At 50.3% G+C, this 25,255-nt stretch overlaps 1 protein-coding gene across 3 annotated transcripts in view; it reads left to right on the top strand.

Annotated features, from left to right (window-relative positions):
* Window positions 1-25,255, top strand: part of LOC119953487 (glucagon receptor-like) — a 150,720-nt gene that overhangs the window by 89,491 nt on the left and 35,974 nt on the right. For all 3 annotated transcript variants that reach the window (XR_005458033.1, XR_005458032.1, XM_038777819.1), the window contains exons 3-12: window positions 4,091-4,187; window positions 8,729-8,836; window positions 11,032-11,153; window positions 11,802-11,908; window positions 12,856-13,009; window positions 19,101-19,260; window positions 21,044-21,104; window positions 22,775-22,844; window positions 22,948-23,036; window positions 23,549-23,687. Coding sequence is in view for 1 of the 3 variants with exons in the window: in XM_038777819.1 (XP_038633747.1) it covers window positions 4,091-4,187; window positions 8,729-8,836; window positions 11,032-11,153; window positions 11,802-11,908; window positions 12,856-13,009; window positions 19,101-19,260; window positions 21,044-21,104; window positions 22,775-22,844; window positions 22,948-23,036; window positions 23,549-23,687 (1,107 nt within the window). In the remaining 2 variants the exon portion in view is untranslated. The remainder of the gene's footprint in view (window positions 1-4,090; window positions 4,188-8,728; window positions 8,837-11,031; window positions 11,154-11,801; window positions 11,909-12,855; window positions 13,010-19,100; window positions 19,261-21,043; window positions 21,105-22,774; window positions 22,845-22,947; window positions 23,037-23,548; window positions 23,688-25,255) is intronic.

Below are 25,255 nucleotides of genomic sequence, written 5' to 3'. Positions count from 1 at the left end.
AGTACTGACCCTCTGACAGTGCGGCACTCCCTCAATACTGACCCTGTGACAGTGCGGCACTCCCTCAGTACTGACTCTCTGACAGTGCGGGACTCCCTCAGTACTGACCCTGTGACAGTGCGGCACTCCCTCAGTACTGACCCTCTGACAGTGCGGCATTCCCTTAGTACTGACCCTCTGACAGTGCGGCACTCCCTCAGTACTGACCCTGTGACAGTGCAGCACTCCCTCAGTACTGACCCTCTGACAGTGCGGCACTCCCTCAGTACTGACCCTGTGACAGTGCGGCACTCCCTCAGTAGTGCACTGGAGTGTCTGCCCGGGTGCACCACGCCTGGATTCGGCATGGTGGCACAGTGGTTAGCACTGCTGCCTCACAGCACCAGGGACCCGCTTTCAATTCCGGCCTTGAGTGTCTGTGCGGAGTTTGCACTTCCTCCCCTTCTGCGTGGGTTTCCTCCGGGTGCTCCGGTTCCCTCTCCCATCCAAATTTGTGCAGGTTAGTTGGATTGGGCATGGGAAAATTGCCCTTCAGTGTCCAGGGATGTGCAGGTTAGGTGGGGTTACGGGATGGGGGCCTGGATGGGGTGCTCTTTCAGAGGGCCCAGTGTAGACTCGATGGGCCGAATTCCCTCATGCATATCGGGATTCAATGAAAAGCAAAATATACGGGTGCTGGAAAACTGAAGTAATAATGGAAAATGCTGGCAGCAACTCTGTGATTCAGGCTGCAGTTAGACAGAGGGGAACGAGAGTTAATATTTCAGGTTGATGAATAGCATGTGCTCATTACCTGCCTGGGCGATCGGACTCAGAAACCATGACTGACATCCTTATAGTGAGACAGCCCTGTCCCTGTGTGACCCAGACACACAGTGCAAATGTTCACAAGTGTGTGGCGATGTTTAAAAGATTTAGACAGCGTACAATATGTCATGAAATAGTTGTGAAATATTAATCCTCTCTTGGCTAAGGGGGATTAATCCCATTCCACTGTATACCCTGCTTCTCCTCATCAGAATGTCAGCACAGTCCCGGGACCTGCCTCACTGTGTTCCTCCCAGTCTGTCCCAGGTGGTGCCTGTCTCCTGTTGGGCAGGGAGAGTGATGGTGAAGGAGAAATGTTCAGACTTTAATTACAGGAGACTTGATAACGTTGAAATGAGAGAGAAAGAGAGAGAGAGAGGGTAGAGGGTGGGAAGGAGGAACTGTAACCCAACATCATCTGAATGAGCTGCTGATGGACAGAAACCGCAGCCTGTAACATCCGTTTGTCAATGCAACAGCTTCTAAATAAAGCTCGGCATTTCTCCGTCGAACATTGGAAGTGCATCAGTAAACTCGGAGGAAATCCAGTCTGTGACTTTGATTCAATATGAACCCGATCTGAGTGTAAAGCCGGCGGTGCACCGTTTGTTTCTTTCACGGGACGTGTGTGTCATTGGCTAGGGCCAGCATTTACTGCCCAACCCTAATTGCCCTTGAGAGGGTGGTGGTGAGCGTCCATCTTGAACTGCTGCAGGCCATGAGGTGTAGGTACACCCACAGTGCTGTTAGGGAGGGCGTTCCAGGATTTTCACCCAGCCACAGTGAAGGAACGGCCAAACATCCCTTCAAAGTCCCAATGAGTGACTGGGTTTAAATTCACACCTTCCCACCCCCAATCGCCATTTCTCCCACCCCCTCATCTCCCCCCCCCCCACACCCCCCATCTCCCCACACGCTCCCACCCCCTCCCACCCCCTCATCTCGCCCCCCCCTCCGCCTCCCACACCCCCCATCTCCCCACACGCTCCCACCCCCTCATCTCGCCCCCCCCTCCGCCTCCCACACCCGCCATCTCCCCACACGCTCCCACCCCCGCTATCTCCCCCCACCCCCACCCCCACAACCCGCCATCTCCCCACACGCTCCCACCTCCGCCATCTCCCCCCACCCTCGCCATTTTCCACCCCGGGATCTGTTCCTGAGCTGCTAAGAAAATTTGGCAAGTCCTTTATCAGCAGCAGGCAGGCAGTAGGCAGTCAGTCTCTGGGGGCGGATGCTGAGAGTTAAAACCTCTTCTCCACACGCGCTCCCCCCCATGTCCACTGTCACTTTCCTCCAGGCCTTTGCAGATCTTTCCCCCACACCTCGAGTGATCCCACCTGTCCCCATAACACTCCCCCCCCCCCCCCCCAAATGGCTTGGCTCCCTCCATGGTGATCACTCCCACTGCTCCTTACTTGGTGAGTGGGTTGGCTCCCTCCATGGTGATCACTCCCACTGCTCCTTGCTTGGTGAGTGGGTTGGCTCCCTCCATGGTGATCACTCCCACTGCTCCTTGCTTGGTGAGTGGGTTGGCTCCCTCCATGGTGATCACTCCCACTGCTCCTTGCTTGGTGAGTGGGTTGGCTCCCTCCATGGTGATCACTCCCACTGCTCCTTGCTTGGTGAGTGGGTGTGGCAAAGGAGCGAGACACCGGGCGGATGAAGGAACAGCTTTTATTGGACGACTGCCTGCGGTCCGGGACTTGCTGTGATTGATGCACGGCTGAAAGGCCACGTGCAGCAATGAAATAAATAAATCCATGAATTCTGCAGCATCTTCCAATGCGATGAAATGTCCTAAAGAGCTCCACGGGGCGGGGGGGGGGGGGGGGGGGGGCTATCACACAAACATGTCACTGATCAAAAAAACAGAAGGTTTAGAAGCGGGAATCCCTGCCCATTCAAACTGGCGAGATGTTCGTGTCCCACCGACGGCACTGCCCGCTGCGGGTTTCCCCCACGACGAGCGGTGCGTTCAACGGGGAACCGTGCAGAGCAGATCATCCTGCCGCCAGCTACTAATGCACCGCCCTCCGTCGCGGCAGATCACACCGTGCGGAAAGGGAGGAAAAGCCCGCCCTGCATTTCTATAGCGCCTTTAGGGCCTCACGGTAGCATGGTGGTTAGCATCAATGCTTCACAGCTCCAGGGTCCCAGGTTCGATTCCCGGCTGGGTCACTATCTGTGCGGAGTCTGCACGTCCTCCCCGTGTGTGCGTGGGTTTCCTCCGGGTGCTCCGGTTTCCTCCCACAGTCCAAAGATGTGCGGGTTAGGTGGATTGGCCATGCTAAATTGCCCGTAGTGTAAGGTTAATGGGGGGATTGTTGGGTTATGGGTATACGGGTTACGTGGGTTTAAGTAGGATGATCATTGCTCGGCACAACATCGAGGGCCGAAGGGCCTGTTCTGTGCTGTACTGTTCTATGTCTATCTATGCCTTTCACAAGCTCAGGATGTCCCGGAAGCACCTTGCAGCCAATGAAAAGCATTGTTGAAGTGCAGTCACTGTTGTAATGTTGGAAACGCCTCAGCCAATCTGCCCGTCCCACAAAGAGAAACATTTCACCAACCTGACGATTATGGGATAAATGTACAAGGTTCAGGGGAGAAACGCGGATCTCCGCGGTGACCCGCCAGTGAATATCTCCAGGATTATATTCCAATTCTGCAATTTTGGGGCTTGGCCCCTGAAAATTTAAAGTTGACTTTTACATGAGGTATCTATTCTTTATCGGTAAAAAATCATTAGGTTGATTTTTACCTGAGGTTGAGGTTTATAATAAGCATACACAGTTATTCCTAGGGTTACAACATTGTACTTGTTGGCTCACAGTGGGTTATTGTTCCCGGGGCTGGAGCTTACACTCTACACCCTGACAGAATCTTCCAATCTGAGTAGACATTACCCCACTGCTAAACTCAGGGGTCCAGATCGCCCCTTTCTCTCCAGATTGCCAACTCCTCTTTGGGTTGCCTCCATTCTTCCCGCTTGCTGCCAACTCCCAATTGCCCTCCTCCTCTCCTGTTCATATCCCTATGGGAACCGTGTGCTGGGTCTGAGAGTTCTGGATCAACAGGAATGTTCCTCGGGAATGTGTGTTTACATGGGGATGAGAGTATTGGGCCTTTAGGAAGCCCATGTTGCACAGGGTTCAGTCCATCAGTGGTGCCTCATGTTGCTGTGTGCCCAATCCAATCGTCCTTCATGCCAATCCTCCTCTCGACATGAGGGCACCATCTTGGAAACGTTTACAATCTTCTGCTCTGATTTCTTTTTCAGGGGGCATCAGTTGAAGTTCTAGAGAACACGGTGGAAAAGTGGCAAAGATATTCTGATGAATGTTTTAGAAACATGTCCCGGATCCCACAGCCGAAAGGTAGGATACCCCGTCACCCCGGACAAAGCGGAGTTTGTTTGGTGATGTCCCATGAGGTCTTTGTGTGTGTGTGTGTGTGTGTGTGTGTGTGTGGGGGGGGGGGTGGGGGACGGAACTCAGTTTTCTGTCTCTGTACGTCTGGCCGCCTCCCTCTCAATATCCTGTCACTGACCCCAGTGAAGTTGCTGGGGTCACCACTATTAAAACACTTGAGTTGTGCTCCTGAGCAGATCCCAGTTTTCCTGAGCTTCATTAGATGCCTTTGTGCAGAGGTAGGGGCAGAGCGGGGGGAGGGGGGGGATTTTCCTGCTGTTGCAGAATTCCGATACCCATAGCAGCTGAAAAGGGCAGGCTATCCTCACTGCCTCGGATAGTCTTCGATACCTTGGCATTACCGCCCATGGTTGCTAATGCCCACATGTTCCTTGCACCAATTACATTCCCTGTTGCTGTCAGCACCGCTCATGACAATGTCTGGTCTCTCCTGGTATTTGTATTACTCATGTCTGCCATTCCCAAGGATGGTAATGTCATAATATACATCTAGGTATATGATGGAGTGCAGACAGGCAGTGATTGGCACACAGGATGACCAATGAACATACAGAACACAGCAGCCAATCACCAGACAGGACACAGCCACTATAAAGCCAGAGGGCACCAGTTTTCCCGCTCTCTCGGGATGCAGCCTCTGAGACAGTCAGAGCCCGTGAGCAGCAGCTAGAACAAACACCATGTGGTAGTAAGGTAGTCTGGTTAGGTTAGCCTCAGGTCTCCAGTCAAGCCAGCATAGTGTCAACCCACAATTAAGCATGTAATATAGTTAGATGTCAAATAAAATCGTGTTGCATCTCATCAAGTGTTGGAAGCCTGTTTCTCTCTACACTGCATCAAACGCAGTCCACATAGACCCAGCCTGCCCAACACATCAGGTAATGATTCGTACATTGCTTTTTGAAATTCTTTCACGAGATGTGGGCATTGCTCGGCCGGCATTTGTTGCCCATCCCTAAGTACCCTTGAGAAGGCGGTGGTGAACTGCCATCTTGAACCGCTGCAGTCTGGTGTAGGTACACCCACAGTGCTGTTAGAGAGGGAGTTCCAGGATTGAGACCCAGCGACAGTGAAAGAACGGCGATATATTTCCGAGTTGGGGTGATGATTGACTTGGAGGGGAACCTCCAGGTGGTGGGGTTCCCAGGTATCTGCTGCTCTTGTCCTTCTGGATGGTAGTGGTCACAGGTTCGGATGTTGAATGATCCTTGGCAAGTTGCTGCTGTTAGTATGTTACCACAAAGCACACTGATGTTAGTTGTGAGGGTTTCCCATCTTGGAAAACCGGTTCTTGGGTACTTTGTTTTTGGAATGGTGCGAGGAGTGAAGTGATAACATTGTGTAACAATTATTAAAGACAATTTATCAAATTAGAGAAAAGACAAATACACATGAACAGGACTATACTATGCTAAGACAATTAAATATATGATTTGCGAAATACACATACAGTTTATGTAGATCATACCCCTTGTTCCAAAATCTCTCTACGATCCCAGAACTCCTTAAGACTTCCCCAATTCCCTGAAAAACATCCACATTAAATAAATCTATAAGTTAAAACCAGCTTATAGTCATCACACAATACAGGGATGATAGTCAAGTCTGGGAAATATCTTGTCCTGGTACAGCAAATATATTTAAACTCCCTTTACGGAGGTTTTCTGCACTGCCGTGGCTCTAGAGGCTGTTAGATGTAAAACTTGGCCCCCAGGCTGCTGGCTGGAAACTGGCTTGCCTGCTTCTGTGGCTGTTCGATGTTAACTGGCCTGTCTTGCTTCTAGGGGTTCTGGTAATTATACCTTTGTTCCACTTTGATTCTGCCTTCTGTGTATTTGGCTGTCTGCTCCTTTCAAATTCCTCAGTCGGGATTCTCCCGAATCGGCATGATGGCCCGACGCCGGTGCAAAAACGGCGCGCACCAGTCCGGCGTTGGGCCGACCAGATGTTGAGGAATTCTCCTCACTTCCGGGGGCTAGACTGGCGCCCGAGGGGTTGGCGCCACGCCAGCCGGCGCTGAAGGGACTGCACGAGTTAGCGCATGCGCAGAACCGCCGGCATGGTTCAGCGCATGCACAGACTAGCCGGCGTATTCTGGCGCATGCGCAGGGGGTTGTCTACTCCGCTGTCAACGGCCCCCAACCGGCGTGGCATGATACCCGCTCCCGCCCGAAAACCGGCACCGGAGAATACGGCAGCCGGCATCTGCGGGGCGGGATTCACGATGCCCCCCAGGATACTCCGACCTGGTGGGGAGTCGGAGAATCCCGCCCCTTGAATCTAGACATTAGCATTAATTTACATCATTGATCTCCCAATCTAGCGATTCTATTAATAAGCTATTCACATTTGATTCTATCTAACTGCCTTCTAATCTCATTACTGGGACAGACACATCACATCGGCCTTTTGAATACATACTGGCTACTGCTGTCACTAGGCAGATTTCTATCGGTTCCTGGGCAGGTCGCATCCTTTTGTACCTTATTAAATTTGTGTTACTGCTATTACTGGATAAATCCATGGCAATATTATTCATCTCATATTCCAGGGATCTGCAGGTCCAAACCACACCATCTTGTACATTATCCCATTCAATGCCAATGGATGGAGAATGGAATGATGCAAGCTATGCTGATTGGTCCTAAATAGCGGGAATGAACGGGAATGGATGAGGTTGAGGCTGGGATTCATGGACCATGGATCATGGACCATGAATCATAGACCATGAATCATGGACCATGAATCATAGACCATGAATCATGGACCATGGATCATGGACCATGGATCATGGACCATGAATCATAGACCATGAATCATGGACCATGGATCATGGACCATGGATCATGGATCATGGACCATGGATCATGGATCATGGACCATGGATCATGGATTATGGACCATGGATCATGGACCATGGACCATGGACCATGGATCATGGATCATGGACCATGGACCATGGATCATGGATCATGGATCATGGACCATGGATCATGGATTATGGACCATGGATCATGATGGATCATGGATCTATGATCTATGATACTTGAGGCTGAATTTTTTTGAAAATATTTTTATTCCCAGAAATTTTCCATTTTACAACATACACAACAGACACTCATCTTTATACAAATGTTAGTAAACATATAACCCCCCCCACCAATCCCACATGTCCCTTTTCTTTGCAAATCCCACCTCCTGCCATCTCTGCCCCCTCCCCCCCCCCCACCCCCGCAACTTCTACCAATTCATAAAAGAGATAAACAGCCTCCGCCTCAAATAGAACCCCTCCTCCAACACCCTACCGACGTACTTGATTTTTTTTCCAAGTGTGAAATCTCCGACATGTCCCCAACCAAGTCATCCCCCTAAGTCAGCACGAGTGCCCAGCACCCTAGCAGACTCTCCTCCGGGCTCTCAGAGAGGCGAAGGCCAAGACATCAGCCCTCATCCCCTCCTGCAAATCAGGCTCACCCGATACCCCAAAGACCGCCACCCACGGGCAGGGCGCAACCGTTACCCTCAAAATCTCTGACATAATCTCACAAAAGGAAGCCCAGAGCTTCCTTAATTTTGGGCAGGACCAAAACATGTGTGTGTGGTTCGCCGGTCCCCTTGAATATCACTCGTATCTATCCTCCGCCTCCGGAAAGAACCCACTCACGCGTGTGTTGGTCACATGTGCTCTGTTCGCCACTTTAACCTGAATCAGGCACGTCTTGCACACAAGGGGGTAAAGTTTACCCTGTGCAAGCTTCACTCCACATCCCATCTTCAAATACGCAACGTAACTCTTCCTCTCGCTTTATCTTTACCTCTCCAGCAGAGCGTCTCCCTCTCCATCAACTCTCCATAGATATCGGAAATCCTGCCTTCCCCTATCTCATCCAAAAACGCCACATTATCCATCAGAGGAAACATAGAAAGCTCCATGAAGGCTGTAACACTGCAGCATTCCCTCAACGCTGCGTCGGCCGAGATTTTATGCTTAGGTTTCGAGAGGGAGACTTGAACCCATAAACTTCGGACTCAGGATAAGAGTATATCAACTGGCCCCGTGGCTAATATCATAGAACATAGAACATAGAACAGTACAGCACAGAACAGGCCCTTCGGCCCTCAATGTTGTGCCGAGCCATGATCACCCTACTCAAACCCACGTATCCACCCTATACCCGTAACCCAACAACCCCCCCTTAACCTTACTTTTATTAGGACACTACGGGCAATTTAGCATGGCCAATCCACCTAACCCGCACATCTTTGGACTGTGGGAGGAAACCGGAGCACCCGGAGGAAACCCACGCACACAGGGGGAGGACGTGCAGACTCCACACAGACAGTGACCCAGCCGGGAATCGAACCTGGGACCCTGGAGCTGTGAAGCATTTATGCTAACCACCATGCTACCCTGCTGCCCTTGTTTCTAGTTTCTATTACTTTCCGTGAACATTCACTGAGCAAGTCTCTTATCTTTTTCTCTGCAGGTGTCGTGTGCAATCGAACCTTTGATAAGTACGCCTGTTGGCCTGATGGCCTCCCAAATACAATTGTGAATGTTTCCTGTCCCTGGTACTTGCCGTGGTATAACGCAGGTAAACGCCTTTCACTAGGAACTGGATAAACTTGGGGCCTAATCAACTAAATAAATCAAATCGGATCTTTGAACCCCTTCAGCCTCCCATCTCCAGTCACATTGTAAGGAATGGTACTTTTCAGGATATTATGGAATTCCTACGGAGTTAGCCAGCACAGAAAGAGACCAGAAAAGTTGTCTTTTTTTCCTCTTTCTGGAAAAACGCATACATAGCCCTGAGAAATCGCATGGCCTCCAGTTTCAGGCCTTCGAGCAGAAATCCCAAAATCGCTATGGTGGCATCTTACCCCCTCTTATTCCCTCTTCTCCTCTCTTATCTTTGTCTGGTAAACATTAGCCAATAGATCCCAACCTGAGGTCAACTAAAAGATGACCTTGAACTAAAGTGATGCATAGAGGGGGATAGTGACACTTTGGGCACCTGCCCTACACTCATTGTTCAGAGCTTTTGGGTGACACGGTGGCACAGTGGGTAGCACTGCTGCCTCACAGCTCCAGGGACCGGGGTTCAATTCCAGCCTTGGGTGCCTGTCTGGGGTGGAGTCTGCACGTTCTCCCCGTGCTTGTGTGGGTTTCCTCCGGGTGCTCCGGTTTCCTCGCTAAGATGTGAAGTTTAGGTGGATTGGCCATGATAAATTGCTCCTTAATGTCCAGAGAGTAGGTGGGTGTTACGGGGTTACGGCGATAGGGTGAGGGAGTGGGGTGCCCTTTCGGAGGGTCAGTGCAGACTCAATGGGCCGATTGGCCTCCTTCTGCATTGTAGGGATTCTATGATTCGATTGATAGAAGTGATTGTGATAGGGTCAACAACCAGCTCTGAGAAATGAAGTGCATGAATTGGTGCTGGGAGCCTTGGGGGGGGGGGGGGGGGGGGGGGTACCTGTCAGGCAGCTGCCTTCTCCAGATAGAGGAAGACTAGGGGGAGAAACGCGAGCTTCTCCTTAACTCAGCCCTCAGGGAATATACAGTGAATGGTAGAACCCTCAAGAGTATTGAAAGTCAGAGAGATCTAGGTGTACAGGTCCACAGGTCACTGAAGGGGGCAACACAGGTGGAGAAGGTAGTCAAGAAGGCATACGGCATGCTTGCCTTCATTGACCGGGGCATTGTATATAAAAATTGTCAAGTCATGTTGCAGCTGTATAGAACCTTAGTTAGGCCACACTTGGAGTATAGTGTTCAATTCTGGTCGCCACACTACCAGCAGGATGTGGAGGCTTTAGAGATGGTGCAGAAGAGATTTGCCAGGATGTTGCCTGGTATGGAGGGCATTAGCAATGAGGACCGATTGAATAAACTCGGTTTGTTCTCACTGGAACGACGGAGGTTGAGGGGCGATCTGATGGAGGTCTACAAAATTATGAGTGGCATAGACAGAGTGGATAGTCAGAGGCTTTTTCCCAGGGTAGAGGGGTCAATTACTAGGGGGAATAGGTTTAAGGTGCGAGGGGCAAGGTTTAGAGATGTACGAGGCAAGTTTTTTACGCAGAGGGTAGTGGGTGCCTGGAACTCGCTGCCGGAGGTGGTGGTGGAAGCAGATTACACAGAGGGTAGTGGGTGCCTGGAACTCGCTGCCGGAGGTGGTGGTGGAAGCAGATTACACAGAGGGTAGTGGGTGCCTGGAACTCGCTGCCGGAGGTGGTGGTGGAAGCAGATTACACAGAGGGTAGTGGGTGCCTGGAACTCGCTGCCGGAGGAGGTGGTGGAAGCAGATTACACAGAGGGTAGTGGGAGCCTGGAACTCGCTGCCGGAGGAGATGGTGGAAGCAGATTACACAGAGGGTAGTGTGTGCCTGGAACTCGCTGCCGGAGGACGTGGTGGAAGCAGATTACACAGAGGGTAGTGTGTGCCTGGAACTCGCTGCCGGAGGAGGAGGTGGAAGCAGATTACACAGAGGGTAGTGGGAGCCTGGAACTCGCTGCCGGAGGAGGTGGTGGAAGCAGGGACGATAGTCACGTTTAAAGGGCATCTTGACAAATACATGAATAGGATGGGAATAGAGGAATATGGACCCCGGAAGTGTAGAAGATTTTAGTTTAGTCGGGCAGCATGGTCGGCACAGGCTTGGAGGGCCGAAGGGCCTGTTCCTGTGCTGTACTTTTCTTTGTTCTTTTTTCCAGCGTCTGCAGTCCTCCAGCCCCCTCCCACCAATATGATGAAACAAAGAATCCTAATATCTCTCTCTGTTACAGTGCAGGATGGCTTTGTGTTCAGGAAGTGCGGGCCTGATGGCCACTGGGTGATGGACTCCATTAAACAGCCCTGGCGCGACAGCAGCCTGTGCAAAGATGATCCCAAGGACGACCGAGCTCAGGTAGGGACATCGGAAATTCCCGGCACTGGGTACCTGTTGGAATAATTGGGCGATTGCAGGAGTGTGTTCTCAAGAGCATCCAGAGGGGCGGCAATTCACCTTTGGAAGGCGGCACAAGGTGGACAGAATCGCATTCAGCGGCCATTGGCCCTATCTTCATGTGTTGAGCTTAACGGGATCGCATGTTGGGTCAGGACTGTAAGGGGTGTCCAGTGCACGCCTGCCCCTTTAGGGCCCTGTTTCTACCCAATCAGATGTGAAAGGAACAGTTTTATCTCTGGCCCAGGGGAGGGGGGGGGGGCAGACTAATCGGATTGGTCGTTCAAAGAACCAGCAGTGATATGATGGACTGAATGGCCTCCTGCACTGTACCATTCTGTGTTGTACTCTGTAAATTCCGCTCCCACCTCACCACAGAAGATTTGGTCACTTTTTCTCTGCAGTGTATTTCTCTCACTGACGTTCCTCGGCTTTGTTCCGTGCATCCGGATATTGACAGCAGTCTGTAATCTATTTTGCGTAATTAACAAGGGGTACATCTTCCCCATTCACCCCTAATAAACTGTGTTGGGGCTAATTCTGGAATTGACAATCTGCTGTGCTTCCGCCATCTTGCCTTTAATAATCAATATCTTTGTCATCTTTCAGCAGGAACAGGGGAAGATTTTGCACGGTTTCAAGATTATGTACACGGTGGGGTATTCACTGTCCCTCGGAACTCTGGTGTTGGCTCTGGGCATTCTGGTGGGATTTGGGTAAGAACGGGCTCACACTTTCATTAAAACCCTGATAAATATTATCCAGAGTAAGATTACAGACCTCCTCACCCACATGGTCAGAGTTTGGTTATGGACTCGAATATCATACCTCCAGTACCTTTCACATGTAATGCTAACATTTCATCTCTAGTGCAGTGACCTTTCCCCCATAATACTGACATTTCACCTCTAGTGCAGTGACCTTTCACCCTTAATACTGACATTTCACCTCTAGTATACTGACCTTTGATGTCCCGTCAATTACCACGAGACGAGAATGGCGAAACAATCGAGGCTTTATTGCACAAGATGTTGTGCCTCCTGTAGCTGGAACCAGAATGGCTGCAGCACGGGAGAGCACACACTTTTATACACCGCCTGCTGGGCGGAGCCAGCAGGCAGGGATTTACCGTAGTACTTGTAAACCACGGGCCGTAATACACACAATATATCACTAGTGGTGTTTACCACAACCTTTCACCCCAAATGCACTTCCTTGAACGAAAAACAGTAGAACTTGGGAAAAGAGGGGTACTGGTCTAAACCGGAGTTCCATTTTTAAGGTGTACAAGGCCAGTTCGGACCTGTACCAATCATTTCCCCAAGTTTTACTATTTTATTTCCTTCTGGGCCGCCCTTTCACCTCTAGCGCACTGACCTTTCCACTCTGGTTCATGGATCTCTATCCAGGCCAAAGGTTTCTGGTCAAAGTTTCTCTTTGCTAACTTTTAAGAGGCTAAATGACCATTTTCGGCCCAGCTAAAGGCACTTTAACTCTGGCATCCTCGATGGAGACTCTTCCCCATCACTGACATACTTAACCTTTGTCCATACAAAGGCCACAGAAGGAATCGATCCCTTCAGTCTGATCTATAACTTATCTTTCTGATGGCTGAATAATTCCGAACCAGCATCATTGTGAATCTTCCATTTCTTTCCCGCAGGAAACTTCACTGTATGAGGAACTACATCCACATGAACCTGTTTGCCTCATTCATTCTGCGAGCAGTCTCGATCCTCATTAAAGACGCCCTTTTTAAAACACAGTACAAACAAATCACAGAGGACGTTGATATCAAAGTGTGGTTTAACAATGAGGTAAGTCCCAGAATCACAGAACTGTTATGGTGTAGAAAGTCCGCTCTGGCTCGCCAATTGATCATCGTGTCTCAGTGCCCTGCCTTTGCCCCGCATCTCTGCACATTGTCCCTATTCACATAATAAACTAAAGTCCTCTTGAATGCCTGGGTTGAACCCGCCTCCATCACACTTCCAGGCCGTGCGTTCCAGACCCCAACCAGTCGCTGTGTGAATAAGATTTTTCTCACAACACATTTGCTCCTTTTTGTAAATCACCTTAAATCTGTGCCCTCTTCTTCCTGATCCATTTCTGAGCCGGACCATCAGAAGCGATGCAGAACAATCTACTCTGCCCAGCAGCCTCATGACTTTAAACATCTCTAATCACCTCTCAGCCACCTTCTCTCCAAGGAGACGAGGCCCAACCTCCCCAATCTATCCTCACAACTGAAGATTCTCTTCCCTGAAACCATTCTTGTCAACCTCATTTGCACTCTCTCCAATGCTGTAGTGTGGTGACCAGAACTGTACACCTAGGGCGCGATTAACTGGCCGCGTCCCTGCGGAATCAGGGCGGGACACGGCAAGTGGATCCTGTGAGAAGCTTCTTCCGGGATTCCCGGTGGTCATTAAGCCTCGTGTAGTTTGCAGCCTGAGAAACAGCAGACAGAAACCTCCTCGGACAAGGAGAGACAGCAACTCACAACTTCTTCTCTCAGCATCTAGGACCTTTCTCTCTGGGTTCTCTAAAAACACCCCACCAGGCAGGACCCAATCACCATCTGTCGCCAGGCAGAATACGGTCTTTGGCCAATCCATTGTCCACCAGTCAACCAATCAAACTGAATCCCTCCGATCTCCCAGGTGCCATAAAGTCTGAATTCTTCTGTTCAAAGCCTTAATCGTCACAGCACCGTGTACTATTTTGCAACTTTTCAGTTCCTCACTTCCTCTGCTCAACTTAAAGGTACACGCCCATTAAACATCCATGGATCAAAAATGATAACGACAAAATAAAAGAAATGGTAAATAAGGGAATCAATAGGACGCCTCCTTACACCATGCTCTTACTACCCAAATGCATCACCTTACACTTCTACTCATCGAAAATCATCTGCCACCTCTCCGCCCACTCCACCAACTTGTCTATGTCCTTTTGAAATTCTATACTGCCCTCTTCACAGTTTACCTTAAAGTCCTACCGATTAGTCGGGATAATAGAAGGCAACATTCTCTGATGAAAGCTGACAGATGTTTGGCAATCGTACTGTGGTAATACTGGGGCCCTGGGAGTGACGCAGTTTATTTGGATCATTTCCTGGTGTGAATAGCAATGCTGGAAAATAACTCAGCAAGTTGGAGTTTGGAGTTGGGATGTGTTTAAGTCAGTGGAAATGTGTCGTGAGCAGGACAGCGAAGACCCTTCACAATGGTGAGGCGCTGCAGTCACTGGGGGTAACTCCAATACCCAGTATCGGCTGTTTAGCACAGGGCTAAATCGCTGGCTTTGAAAGCAGACCAAGGCAGGCCAGCAGCACGGTTCGATTCCCGTACCAGCCTCCCCGAACAGGCGCCGGAATGTGGCGACTAGGGGCTTTTCACAGTAACTTCATTTGAAGCCTACTTGTGACAATAAGCGATTTTCATTTTTATTATCATCATTGCCAATATTGGATCAGCTATCTATTATACATTGGGAATGTTGGAGAAAAATCCAATATCACCCACTATAAGCTGTGGTCAAAGGTTAACACAGTCCACAGGATTCAATATTGTATTATGGGACAGAGAACTGATTCAAGACAAACTATTGCAGATGTTGGAAATTTGAAATCAAGATGCTGGAAATACTCAACAGGTCTGGCAGCATCGGTGAGGAGAGAAAGAGTCAAGAGTCAGCGTAAGATCAATATTTTTCTGTGGTTACAGCAGGCAATATCACTTTGTGTTGTTTGGGAGATAAGTCATGTTGATATTTCAGGCCTGCGCCCTTTCATCAGAACTGAGGAAAGATAGAAATGTGATAGGATTTGAGCAGGTGACGGGGGGGAGTGGGGGGGGGGGGGGGGGGGGGGGGGGTGGCGGGTGGGGGGGGGGGGGGGGTGGGAGGCAGAATGAAAGGGACGATCTCTAATTGTTTGGAGGGTGTGAGAGATTGACTGGCAAAAGGTTTCATGGTGGAAGACCAAAAGGAGTGGTAATGGGACAGGTGGAGAAGCAAACGCTGTGCCTAGATGAGGTGCGAATGGCAGGGTAGCTGCCACCCTAATGCAAAATGAAGATATTAAGATAGAAACAAACGGGAAAACAGCAATCCATCCAGAAGCCACGTGAAATAAAATGGAGGCGGGGGTTCTGATTGAAGATTGTTGAATTCAGTGTTGAGGCGGAAGGTTGGAAAGTGCTGAGCAGAAAGATGGGATACTGTTCCTCGAGCTTGCGTCCTCTTGAAATGAAATGAATGAAAATCGCTTATTGTCACGAGTAGGCTTCAATGAAGTTACTGTGAAAAGCCCCTAGTCGCCACATTCCGGCGCCTGTTCGGGGAGGCTGGTACGGGAATCGAACCGTGCTGCTTGGTCTGCTTTAAAAGCCAGCGATTTAGCTCAGTGAGCTAAACCAGCCTGCTAAACTAGCAGTGGCACAATATTGCTTCATGTGGTAGGATTACTTTTGCCAATTTATTCTGATGCTATAAGATATCCAGCTTTACCTCCCACTACTAAAGGACCATTGTTAGTCATTCTCCACTCCGAATCCTGGTCCAGTAAAATCGCCCTAGTGGCGAACTGCAACAAGCAGCTGTGTCCGGTGTCCTTTGGCCAACGTAGTCCCTGGTTCAATTGGCCAATGCACCTCTGGTGCCCGTGACATCTTCCCCCATCTCTTCTTAAAAAAAGGCGAAAGAAGAAACATAAAAGGACTCATTAACTAGATAAAATAATTTGCTGTTCTTTAAATCCCTTTCACAATGGTCCTGTGTGGTTAGCCTGAGAAAATGGTGATTAGCAAAACAAAACCCCAAATGCTTAATACAGGATTAGTTGAAAAGTTCAGTCCTCATACATACATCCATAAGTAGGGAATGAGCAGAATCTGTTTGAATTCTGTTTCTCATGAGGTCTGACCCATGTACGGAGATACAATGACAGACCATTAAAGTGCTGGAGGACTTTAACTTAAGCTACCCAAATGGTGGGAACTCCCAATTCTAGGCGGCATGCTGGCACAATGGTTAGCACCGCTGCCTCACAACGCCAGGGACCCGGGTTCAATTCAAGCCTTGGGTGTCTGTGTGGAGTTTGCACTTTCTCCCTGTGTCTGTGTGGATTTCCTCCGGGTGCTCCGGTTTCCTCCCACAGTCCAAAGATGTGCAGGTTAGCTGGATTGGCCGTGCTAAATGACTCCTTAGCGTCCAAAGATTAAGTGGGGTTACGGGGATTGGGTGGGGAGAGGCTGGATAAGATCGGGTTATTAGATGAAGGGTCAGTAACAAGGGGGCATAATTTTAGGGTGAAAGGCGGGAGGTTTTAAGGGGATTTGAAGAATATATTTTCACCCAGCGGGTGGTGGGTATTTGGAATGCACGGCCTGGGAGGGTAGTTGAGGCAGGAAACCTCACAACTGTTAAAAAATACTTGGAGGAGCGCTCGAAAGGTCAGAGCAATCAAGGCTATGGGCCAAGTGCTGGGAAGTGGGATTAGTGTAGATGAGTGGATGGTGCAGGGTTGTTGGGCCGAAGGGCCATTTCCGTACTGTCTGATTCTCCAATTCTGTGATTCTATAACGTAACCATTGCTGGATTTACCACCTGGTATCTCAGAGCGTGAATTATCTAATGTGTCCTTATCGCTAAAGCCATCCTGTAACCAATCCAAATTGCTCAATTGCTGATCTTGGGCGCCCGGGATTGGAAATTGTGAACCATTTTCGCTGCGCTAACCAAGCCAAACACTCATTAAGGAAAACAAGTTGTACAATTGGCCATAATCTCCAGGGGTGCCCGAGGAGCACAAGGCTCTTAGTAAGGCTGCGAAAGCTGCTTAGTGATCAGCGGTGAGGAATGTTGTTTGCTTCCCCTCCGTCTCTCCATTCCACCAAAGACGCCTTCCATTTCAGGACAGGGTGGCTACAATCTCGAAAGGGTTTACACAGAACATGCTAAGAAAACATCAAAGATTGTTTCTTTCCCCTGCTGCGCTTGCCAAAATGATTTAAATCCCTCACTGGTGGCCAGTCTGTTGAGCTGGTTTTAGTTTTCGCAATGCCCCGGTCTTTATCCCTCACAACACCTCCTTCATCAGTTTCCCCATCGCTTGCTGTTGGAACTTTATGCCTTTTTTATAAATAAGCACCATACCAAACAAAGTACATGGACTAAATTTCTTCCCCAATTCAGCCAGAGCTGTTATTCTGGTAGGCTGAACAGGAGCAGAGTGTGGTAAACCGCTGTAATGTATAATATGTATATTGTGGTAATGGCCACTGTATTATGCGTATGGTGGTAAACCACTGCCGATGGCTCCGCCTCCCCCTCGAGCCGGTGTAAAGGTGGCTGGTCTCCGCCTCTGATCCAGTTCGGGATCTGAGGCCAGGAGGCTTTCTGTTTAGTGTATTAAAGCCTCAGTTACATTCACCACTCGTCGTGTGTTTATTGATGGCATATTGCAGAGTTATGTAGCAACTGTTGGAAAGACACACAGGCTCCGAAATCGAGGCCAGAGCAACCTCAATAACCTGGCTGTTGGGTTTTGTCGCTAACCTCTGCAGTTCCAGTAAAAAAGCCTTTGAGCTTCTGTCTTTTGGAAGGTGTCACAGTGAGGCTCCCGCTGCTCTGGAAACTGGAAGCATCACTTAGAAGAGGAGGTGGGGAGTTTGCCCCGATTGCTGGTAATATTTATTCCCCTGGACCCAAATCAGTACAGCAGATGATCGAGGTCACTGTTGTCTAGCTTGTGTCCGAATCAGCTGCCACTATTACAACAGCGAGCACATTTCAGAGAGGTTCCTGATTGGCTCCCGTTGGGATGTCCTGAGGTGCCTGGTGCTGAATAAATGCAACTTGTCACCTCCTTTTGGGGGGAGAGGGGGGGGGGGGTGTGGAGACGGCCCATCAACATTTCAGATAACACTTTTGGATGTGTCCCTACAAGGCCCTGGTGATTGGTGACTGGACGGGGATTTGAATGTTTAGCTACAGTGTGTAATTGCAACTGCAACAGAATTCATCAACATCCCGATTGAGTTAAATAACTGAATAAACATCTCATGGAATCCCTCCAGTGCAGGGAGCCATTTGGCCCATCAAGTCTGCACCGGCCTTCCAAATGAGCCCCCCATCCAGGCCGACTCCCCCGCTCGATCACCGTAACCCCACCTGTCCTTTTTTGGACACTGAGGGCAATTTAGCATGGCCAATCCACCTAACCTGAACACCTTTGGACTGTGGGAGGAAACCAGAGCGCCCTTAACCAATATGATTTACAGATTGAGAAAGAATAACAGAGAAACACCGTGAGAGGGTAGTTTTGGATCATTATTTCATGGTGGCCCTGGGGATGGGGACTGAATGCAGAGAGTGGGGGGCCTGTGGAACTCGTTACCACACAAAGCAGCTGCCTTGTTGTGGGCGGGATTCTCTGTGCACGGCCCCCACCCCCGCCAGCAGCGGGAGTCTCCGTTCACGCATTGTGGTCTCCATTCCCATTGTGGGCCACCACACGCCGTCGGGAAATGCGGGGGGCGTGGGTGTGATGGTGGCGGGGCGGAGGAACCCGCTGACCGAGAATCACGGAGTGTTTGTTCTCAAGAAGCAGTTCGATACCGCACTTGGGGCGAAGGGGATAAAAGCATGGGGGGGGGGGGGTTAGGCTATTGAGTTGGATGATCAGCCATCATCACAATGAATGGTGGAGCAGGCTCGAAGGGCTGAATGGCCTCCGCTTGCTGCCAATTTCTATGTTTCTATCCCGTTTAGATCCCGGATTTACCGGGGTTATAAGGCCTCCTTATTCCCCTGCCAAACCTTAAAACCTCACGGTTATCGACATTGAACTTCAATCTACAGCCATTCTGCAGTTTCTGATCTGTGTTTCCTTCCTTCAAACAGACGGCAGCAGGATGCAGAACTGCGCAGGTGCTCATGCAGTACTGCATTGGGGCCAATTACTACTGGCTGCTGATCGAAGGGATCTACCTGCACAACCTGCTGGTCATTGCCGTCTTCTCGGAAAAGAGCTACTTCAATATTTATTTATGCATTGGTTGGGGTGAGTGTTCCGTTCACTCTTGTTTATTGCATTGTTATCTGAGGGCGTCTGTGTTATATTGTGTGTATTACGGCACTGCCCGTATATTACAGGTATGACGGTAAATCCCTGCCTGCTGGCTCCGCCCAGTAGGCGGTGTATAAAAGTGTGTGCTCTCCGGTGCTGCAGCCATTCTGGTTCCAGCTACAGGAGGCACAACATGTTCAATAAAGCCTCGATTGCTCCACCATTCTCGTCTCGTGGTAATTGACGGCACATCAGTCTGGGTGGGGTGGGGGCTGCAGTGGGGGGGGGGGGGCATTAACAGCCCACCATCAGTTACTTTATTGTGACCAAGTGCAAAGCACCTTCGAAATGAGCCAGTCCTAGATCTGTGGATTCTTGATCCTTCCGTTCATTGTGCTGTGGTTGCTGGTTGGACGTTGCAATTCTCCACACTCTGGCCAGATGATTTCAGCTGTTTCATTCTCAAGAAAGCGCCTTGTGAATATCAGTGCCGGGGAACACCAAGAGGGAGCTGCCCGCTTCCCAGAGCCCTCTCCTTGCAGGGATCACGGACAAGAGATGGTAATGTCCCCTCTGAGCTGTCCCCGTGGCTCAATAAATGCCCCTCTTGACTGGGGAGGCCTAGGGGACACTGCAGCCTGTGTTTGAGCAGCTGGGCTGAGGCCCAGAGCGGTGGAGAGATCATCGCCGGTCTCAATGCTCCCAGGCAAGGGAGAGGAAAGAAAAGACCAGCTCAAACAACCGCTGACCATCGCCACTCAAATACCCATCTGGAAAGTAGGTGTTCAGGCATAAAGTGGGATTGGTGTTGCCACTGAAAGCCCCTCCACGACCTCCGACACCAGCTGTCGATGATCACTGTCCATTCTTGCAAATGAAGGATTAATTGGGTGTGAGCATGGCCGACCATCTTCAAAGACTAGACTAGAAAACGCTAACTAACCATTTGGGATGTTTCCCAGTGTTTGTAGCGCTGAAAATGGCCCCCCTATTAAACGGGACACTGCTTCCTTTTTGGGGTGTCTGCCAGGAACTCCCCGGCGAGGCCACACTTAATAATAATAATAATAATAATAATAATAACCTTTTATAGTTGATTCATTTCCAGCAGCAACAACCTCAGCTCGCCTGTGCAGGAAGCAGCACCCCGATCTCTAAACCTCCTCACCTCCCAATTTACCAATTAGGGGGTCCTCGGGACCCCCTGCACCCCACCTCATAAGGGCAGGGCACTCCCAGGTCCGATCAGCGACATGGGAAATATGCCACCTGAGCACCTTGGCATTGAGGTACCTGGGTGGCACTGCCAGAGTGTCTCGGTGACACTGCCGGGGCGCCAGGTTGGCAGTGCCATCATGACCAGGTGGCATCGGGAGTGCCAGTGTACCCACCCTGTCCAGAGCCCATACACCCAGGTGCTCCTGATCGCCTGGGATACCCGCCCCCCCACCCTCCCCCCAAGTGCTGGTACTCCTGGGTCACATTTGTGGAAACTAGAGCTAAACAGCGCGGAGTCGGGGTCTCCGAGGCTATTAGATCCCGCACATTACGGGACAGACATATTCAAGTGAGACTAACGACTCACATGAATGGGCAAATCAATCCCTCAATTGGCAGGATCCAGATCACGATGCCTCGCGATATCTCATCACTTATTGGCCTTGTTATGTCCCCAGTTGGGCGTCACGATGCCGTTAGATTGTGCCCACTCTCTTTCAAAACATTCCCTGTTTGATTCCACAATGACCCAGGTTAATTCTTCCGTGTTGTTTTGCAGGAGCACCGGTTTTATTCGTTGTTCCTTGGGTGGTCGTCAAGTATTTATATGAAAATACTGGGTAAGTTGACCCATGACATGAGTGTACATTCCAGGAGCATTTGCCACCTTGAAAGCCACCCACAAATGGGCACCTGCCTTCTGCAGACAGCTCAATCTAGATCGTCCCAAATAAGGTGGGCAGCACGGTAGCATGGTGGTTAGCACAAATGCTTCACAGCTCCAGGGTCCCAGGTTCGATTCCCGGCTGGGTCACTGTCTGTGCGGAGTCTGCACGTCCTCCCCGTGTGTGCGTGGGTTTCCTCCGGGTGCTCCGGTTTCCTCCCACAGTCCAAAGATGTGCGGGTTAGGTGGATTGGCCATGCTAAATTGCCCGTAGTGTCCTAAAAAGTAAGGTTAAGGGGGGGGTTGTTGGGTTACGGGTATAGGGTGGATACGTGGGTTTGAGTAGGGTGATCATTGCTCGGCACAACATCGAGGGCCGAATGGCCTGTTCTGTGCTGTACTGTTCTATGTTCTAAGGCTAAGATGCGTTTGGATGTTCGAGGTGGGACGCTGAGGGGGATTGAGGTTTCACTCGGGCATCTTGGATGGTCACCAGCGAGAGAGGTGGAGCCTCACACCCCGGTGGGAGAATTAGAGACTCAACCCTGGGCCTGGGTGCGAAAGGGCAGAGTGTGCACCCGTTCACTATTATGCGTGCATCTACTAGTCCTTCAGGGAGAGGTTTACACACGGACTTTCACTACAAATTCGGGTCAATTTGATCTCTTAACTGGGGAGTTGTGGGGCTGGGAGGTGAACAGGGGCTGGGATGTTGCCACCAACTCTATTTCATGACTTGAACAGATTCTGTTTGATCGTTTTGCCATCGTTCAACAAGTATTTTAACAGAGAACATGCAGCACCGAGCAGACCACTCAGCTCCATGCCGATGTTTCAGCTCCATAGGAGCCTCCTGCCAACCCCCCCCCCCCCCCCCCACACTCCCACTACATCGAACCCCGCCAGTATATCTATTCTCCCTCTTGTGCTTCTCTACCTTCCCAGTAGATGGGCCGAGTGCCACAATTCCTGCTTACCCCCTCCCTACAAAAGGAACAAGTGTTGGTGAAGTTAAAACGAATACCCCGCAGCTTTCATTGCTGGAGAGAGCTTATTGACTTGGTTCATAGTCAGCGTTACTCCAAACCCAGCAGTGTCCCAGCCATCCCCATTTGTAGCTGTTAAATACCCATCGCCTATTTAACAATAAAAGTGCCATTAAACCGTAACAATGTGATTCATAAGATATTGACCCCAAGGGGGTGAGAATCCTTGATCAGAAAATTCCAGAAAGTGTTCCCACTTTTCGGAAGTAGTGGTCCAAAAATCACGGAGATTTTCGGGTCTGAAGTAGGTTGATCTCCCCCCCCCCCACCCCCCCACCCAGCTGTGCTCACTGCCAGCACTGACCTTTTCCACTTATCGCCGGTATCGGTTCTGTCGGAAAATATACCAAACTAATGGGGGAAGTCAAGCGACCTTCACGCTGAGTGGTGTCAAGGGACATTTCCGTTTGAGCTCAAAGCTTCATCTACCCCCATCTGTGGTGGGAGAACCTGGGGGAAGTTGAGTTGGTGATCGAGGTGGTGCTGGGACTGGGGGCAGCTGTTTTCGGGAATCTCTGGAGGGCTCACACATCTTTCCTGTTTATGCTCTGAAGCTCACCGCCATCTTGTTTTTCTCCAGGTGTTGGACAACAAATGAAAACATGGCGTACTGGTGGATTATCCGCTCTCCCATCCTGCTCTCCATACTGGTACTGTGGACAATACTTGGCCACTCCTCACAAGTTATTTTGTAAAAACTCAATGGGAATAATAATGTTTATTCTTGTGGCGTTCTGTCCCCTTGTTTTTCAGATCAATTTCTTCATTTTTATCAGAATTATTCATATTTTAGTGTCCAAGCTTCGAGCTCACCAGATGAGGTACACCGATTATAAATTCAGGTAAGTCTATTCACTAGAGTCTTTTCTCTTTCAATATTCACCCCCTTTCCCATCTCTTCCATCAATCATGTTCCTCCCTTCCCTTTCCCACATCTCCTCATCCCTCCCTCTTCATCTCCCCTCCTCATCTCTCCCTCCTCCCTTCCTCATCCCTCCCTCCTCACCTCCCCTCCTCATCCCTCCCTCCTCATCTCCTCTCTGAATCCCTCCCCTCCACCAGCCTCCTTCCTCATCCCTCCCTCCGCTCCTCGTCCCTCTCTTCTCACCTCTCCCTCCCCAAAACTCCCCCGCTCTTCCCTCTCTCCTCATCCCTCCCTCTTCATCACTGCCTCCTCATTCCTCCCCTCCTCATACCTCCCCCCCTCTTCCCTCCCCTCCTCCCTAAAAGTGCGTGTGAAGATATTGTGAAATAAAACTCTTTGTGGAGGAGATGGGAATCCCATTTTTGTTTTGTTTGATCTTCTGTTCAACGCACTCCCTGGTTGTCTAACCTCTTCCCTCTTTCTTCCCAGATTGGCTAAGTCTACGCTAACCCTGATTCCGTTGCTGGGGATTCACGAGGTGGTGTTTGCCTTTATCACAGATGAGCATGCCCAGGGTACACTTCGACACGTCAAGCTTTTCTTTGACCTGTTTTTAAATTCCTTTCAGGTATTTTTACTTCCTTAGAATCATCAGTGATTTATTTGTTTCCCTTTCTGACTAATGGATGGTGGTGATGGAGTGTTCCAGTTCACACAGGCAGTCCGAGTCACTATGGCAACGGGCACTTTTACACACATGTTTGTAGTCGGGAGCTATGGGTGGTGATGGTCGAGGCTCCAACTTTCGTTCCATTACTTGGCTGATGAGGGATCTCTCCCACTGTTTGAGCCCGTCATTGGTGTGCGTTGAAAGGATTTAGAAGTCGGCACACAATCTGTTTGCCTTTGTTGCCAGTGCGCCGTCCTTGGGCGCCAAGCACTGGACTGGAACTCAAACCCAGAGCTCCTGGTTCAGATGCAGGTTCGCTACCCCACTGCCACACAGAGCTCCTGGTTCAGATGCAGGTTCGCTACCCACTGCCACACAGAGCTCCTGGTTCAGATGCAGGTTCGCTACCCACTGCCACACAGAGCTCCTGGTTCAGATGCAGGTTCGCTACCCACTGCCACACAGAGCTCCTGGTTCAGATGCAGAGTCGCTACCCCACTGCCACCCAGAGCTCCTGGTTCAGATGCAGGGTCGCTACCCACTGCCACACAAGACCATTCTGCTGGATACAGGGTCAGAATCCTGTCTGCTTATTCAACCTCTGCTGCCTGGGTGGGCGGCACGGTAGCACGGCGGTTAGCACTGTTGTTTCACCGCGCCAGGGATCCGGGTTCAATTCCCGGCTTGGGTCACTGTCTGTGCGGAGTCTGCACGTTCTCCCCGTGTCTGCGTGGGTTTCCTCCGGGTGCTCCGGTTTCCTCCCACAAGTCCCAAAAGTTGCGCTTGTTAGGTGGATTGGACATTTGGAATTCTCCCTCTGTGTGCCCGAACAGGCGCCGGAATGTGGCGACGAGGGGATTTTCACAGTAATTTCACTGCAGTGTTAATGTAAGCCTACTTGTGGCAATAATAAAGATTATTATTAACTCTTTTTTTTAAATTTCCAATTAAGGGGCAATTTAGCGTGGCCAATCCACCTAACCAGCACATCTTTGGGTTCTGGGGGTGAAACCCACGCAAACACAGGGAGAATGTGCAAACTCCACACGGACAGTGACCCAGAGCCGGGATCGAACCTGTGCCCTCGGCACCGTGAGGCAGCAGTGTTAACCACTGCGCCACCGTGCCGCAATCTGCTGACAATCCCGCCGGGAGATTGTGGTTGGACGAGTTAACGGCGGGAATTCTTCTGCCGCTGAGGTTCTCTGTTCCCGCCGGCAGCGCGACCACACCCACGGCTTTCCCGGTGGCTTCAATGAGGAATCCCATTGACAAGGGGTGAGAATAGTGAATCCCGGGGCCAGCGATCAGCACCCCGCCAAGAAACAGGCGGCTGGGGAACTGGAGAATCCCGCCCATTGTATTCACAGTGGCCCATTGGTTTCTTTAACCTAAAGGTGAAGCTCACTCTTAATCCACTCGCCACTGGCTGGAGCACGGGACCGTTAAGCAGCCATGTCCAGGACAGACAGGTTTAAGGTACAATAATCCACGGGGAGACGGAAGGTTTATTTTTCATGGGGTGA

This window comes from Scyliorhinus canicula, chromosome 18 (genome assembly GCF_902713615.1).
Source record: "Scyliorhinus canicula chromosome 18, sScyCan1.1, whole genome shotgun sequence".
Taxonomy (NCBI): Eukaryota; Metazoa; Chordata; class Chondrichthyes; order Carcharhiniformes; family Scyliorhinidae; genus Scyliorhinus; species Scyliorhinus canicula.
The sequence above is the reverse complement of the archived record's forward strand: the minus strand, read 5'-3'. Positions and strand labels throughout refer to the sequence as shown.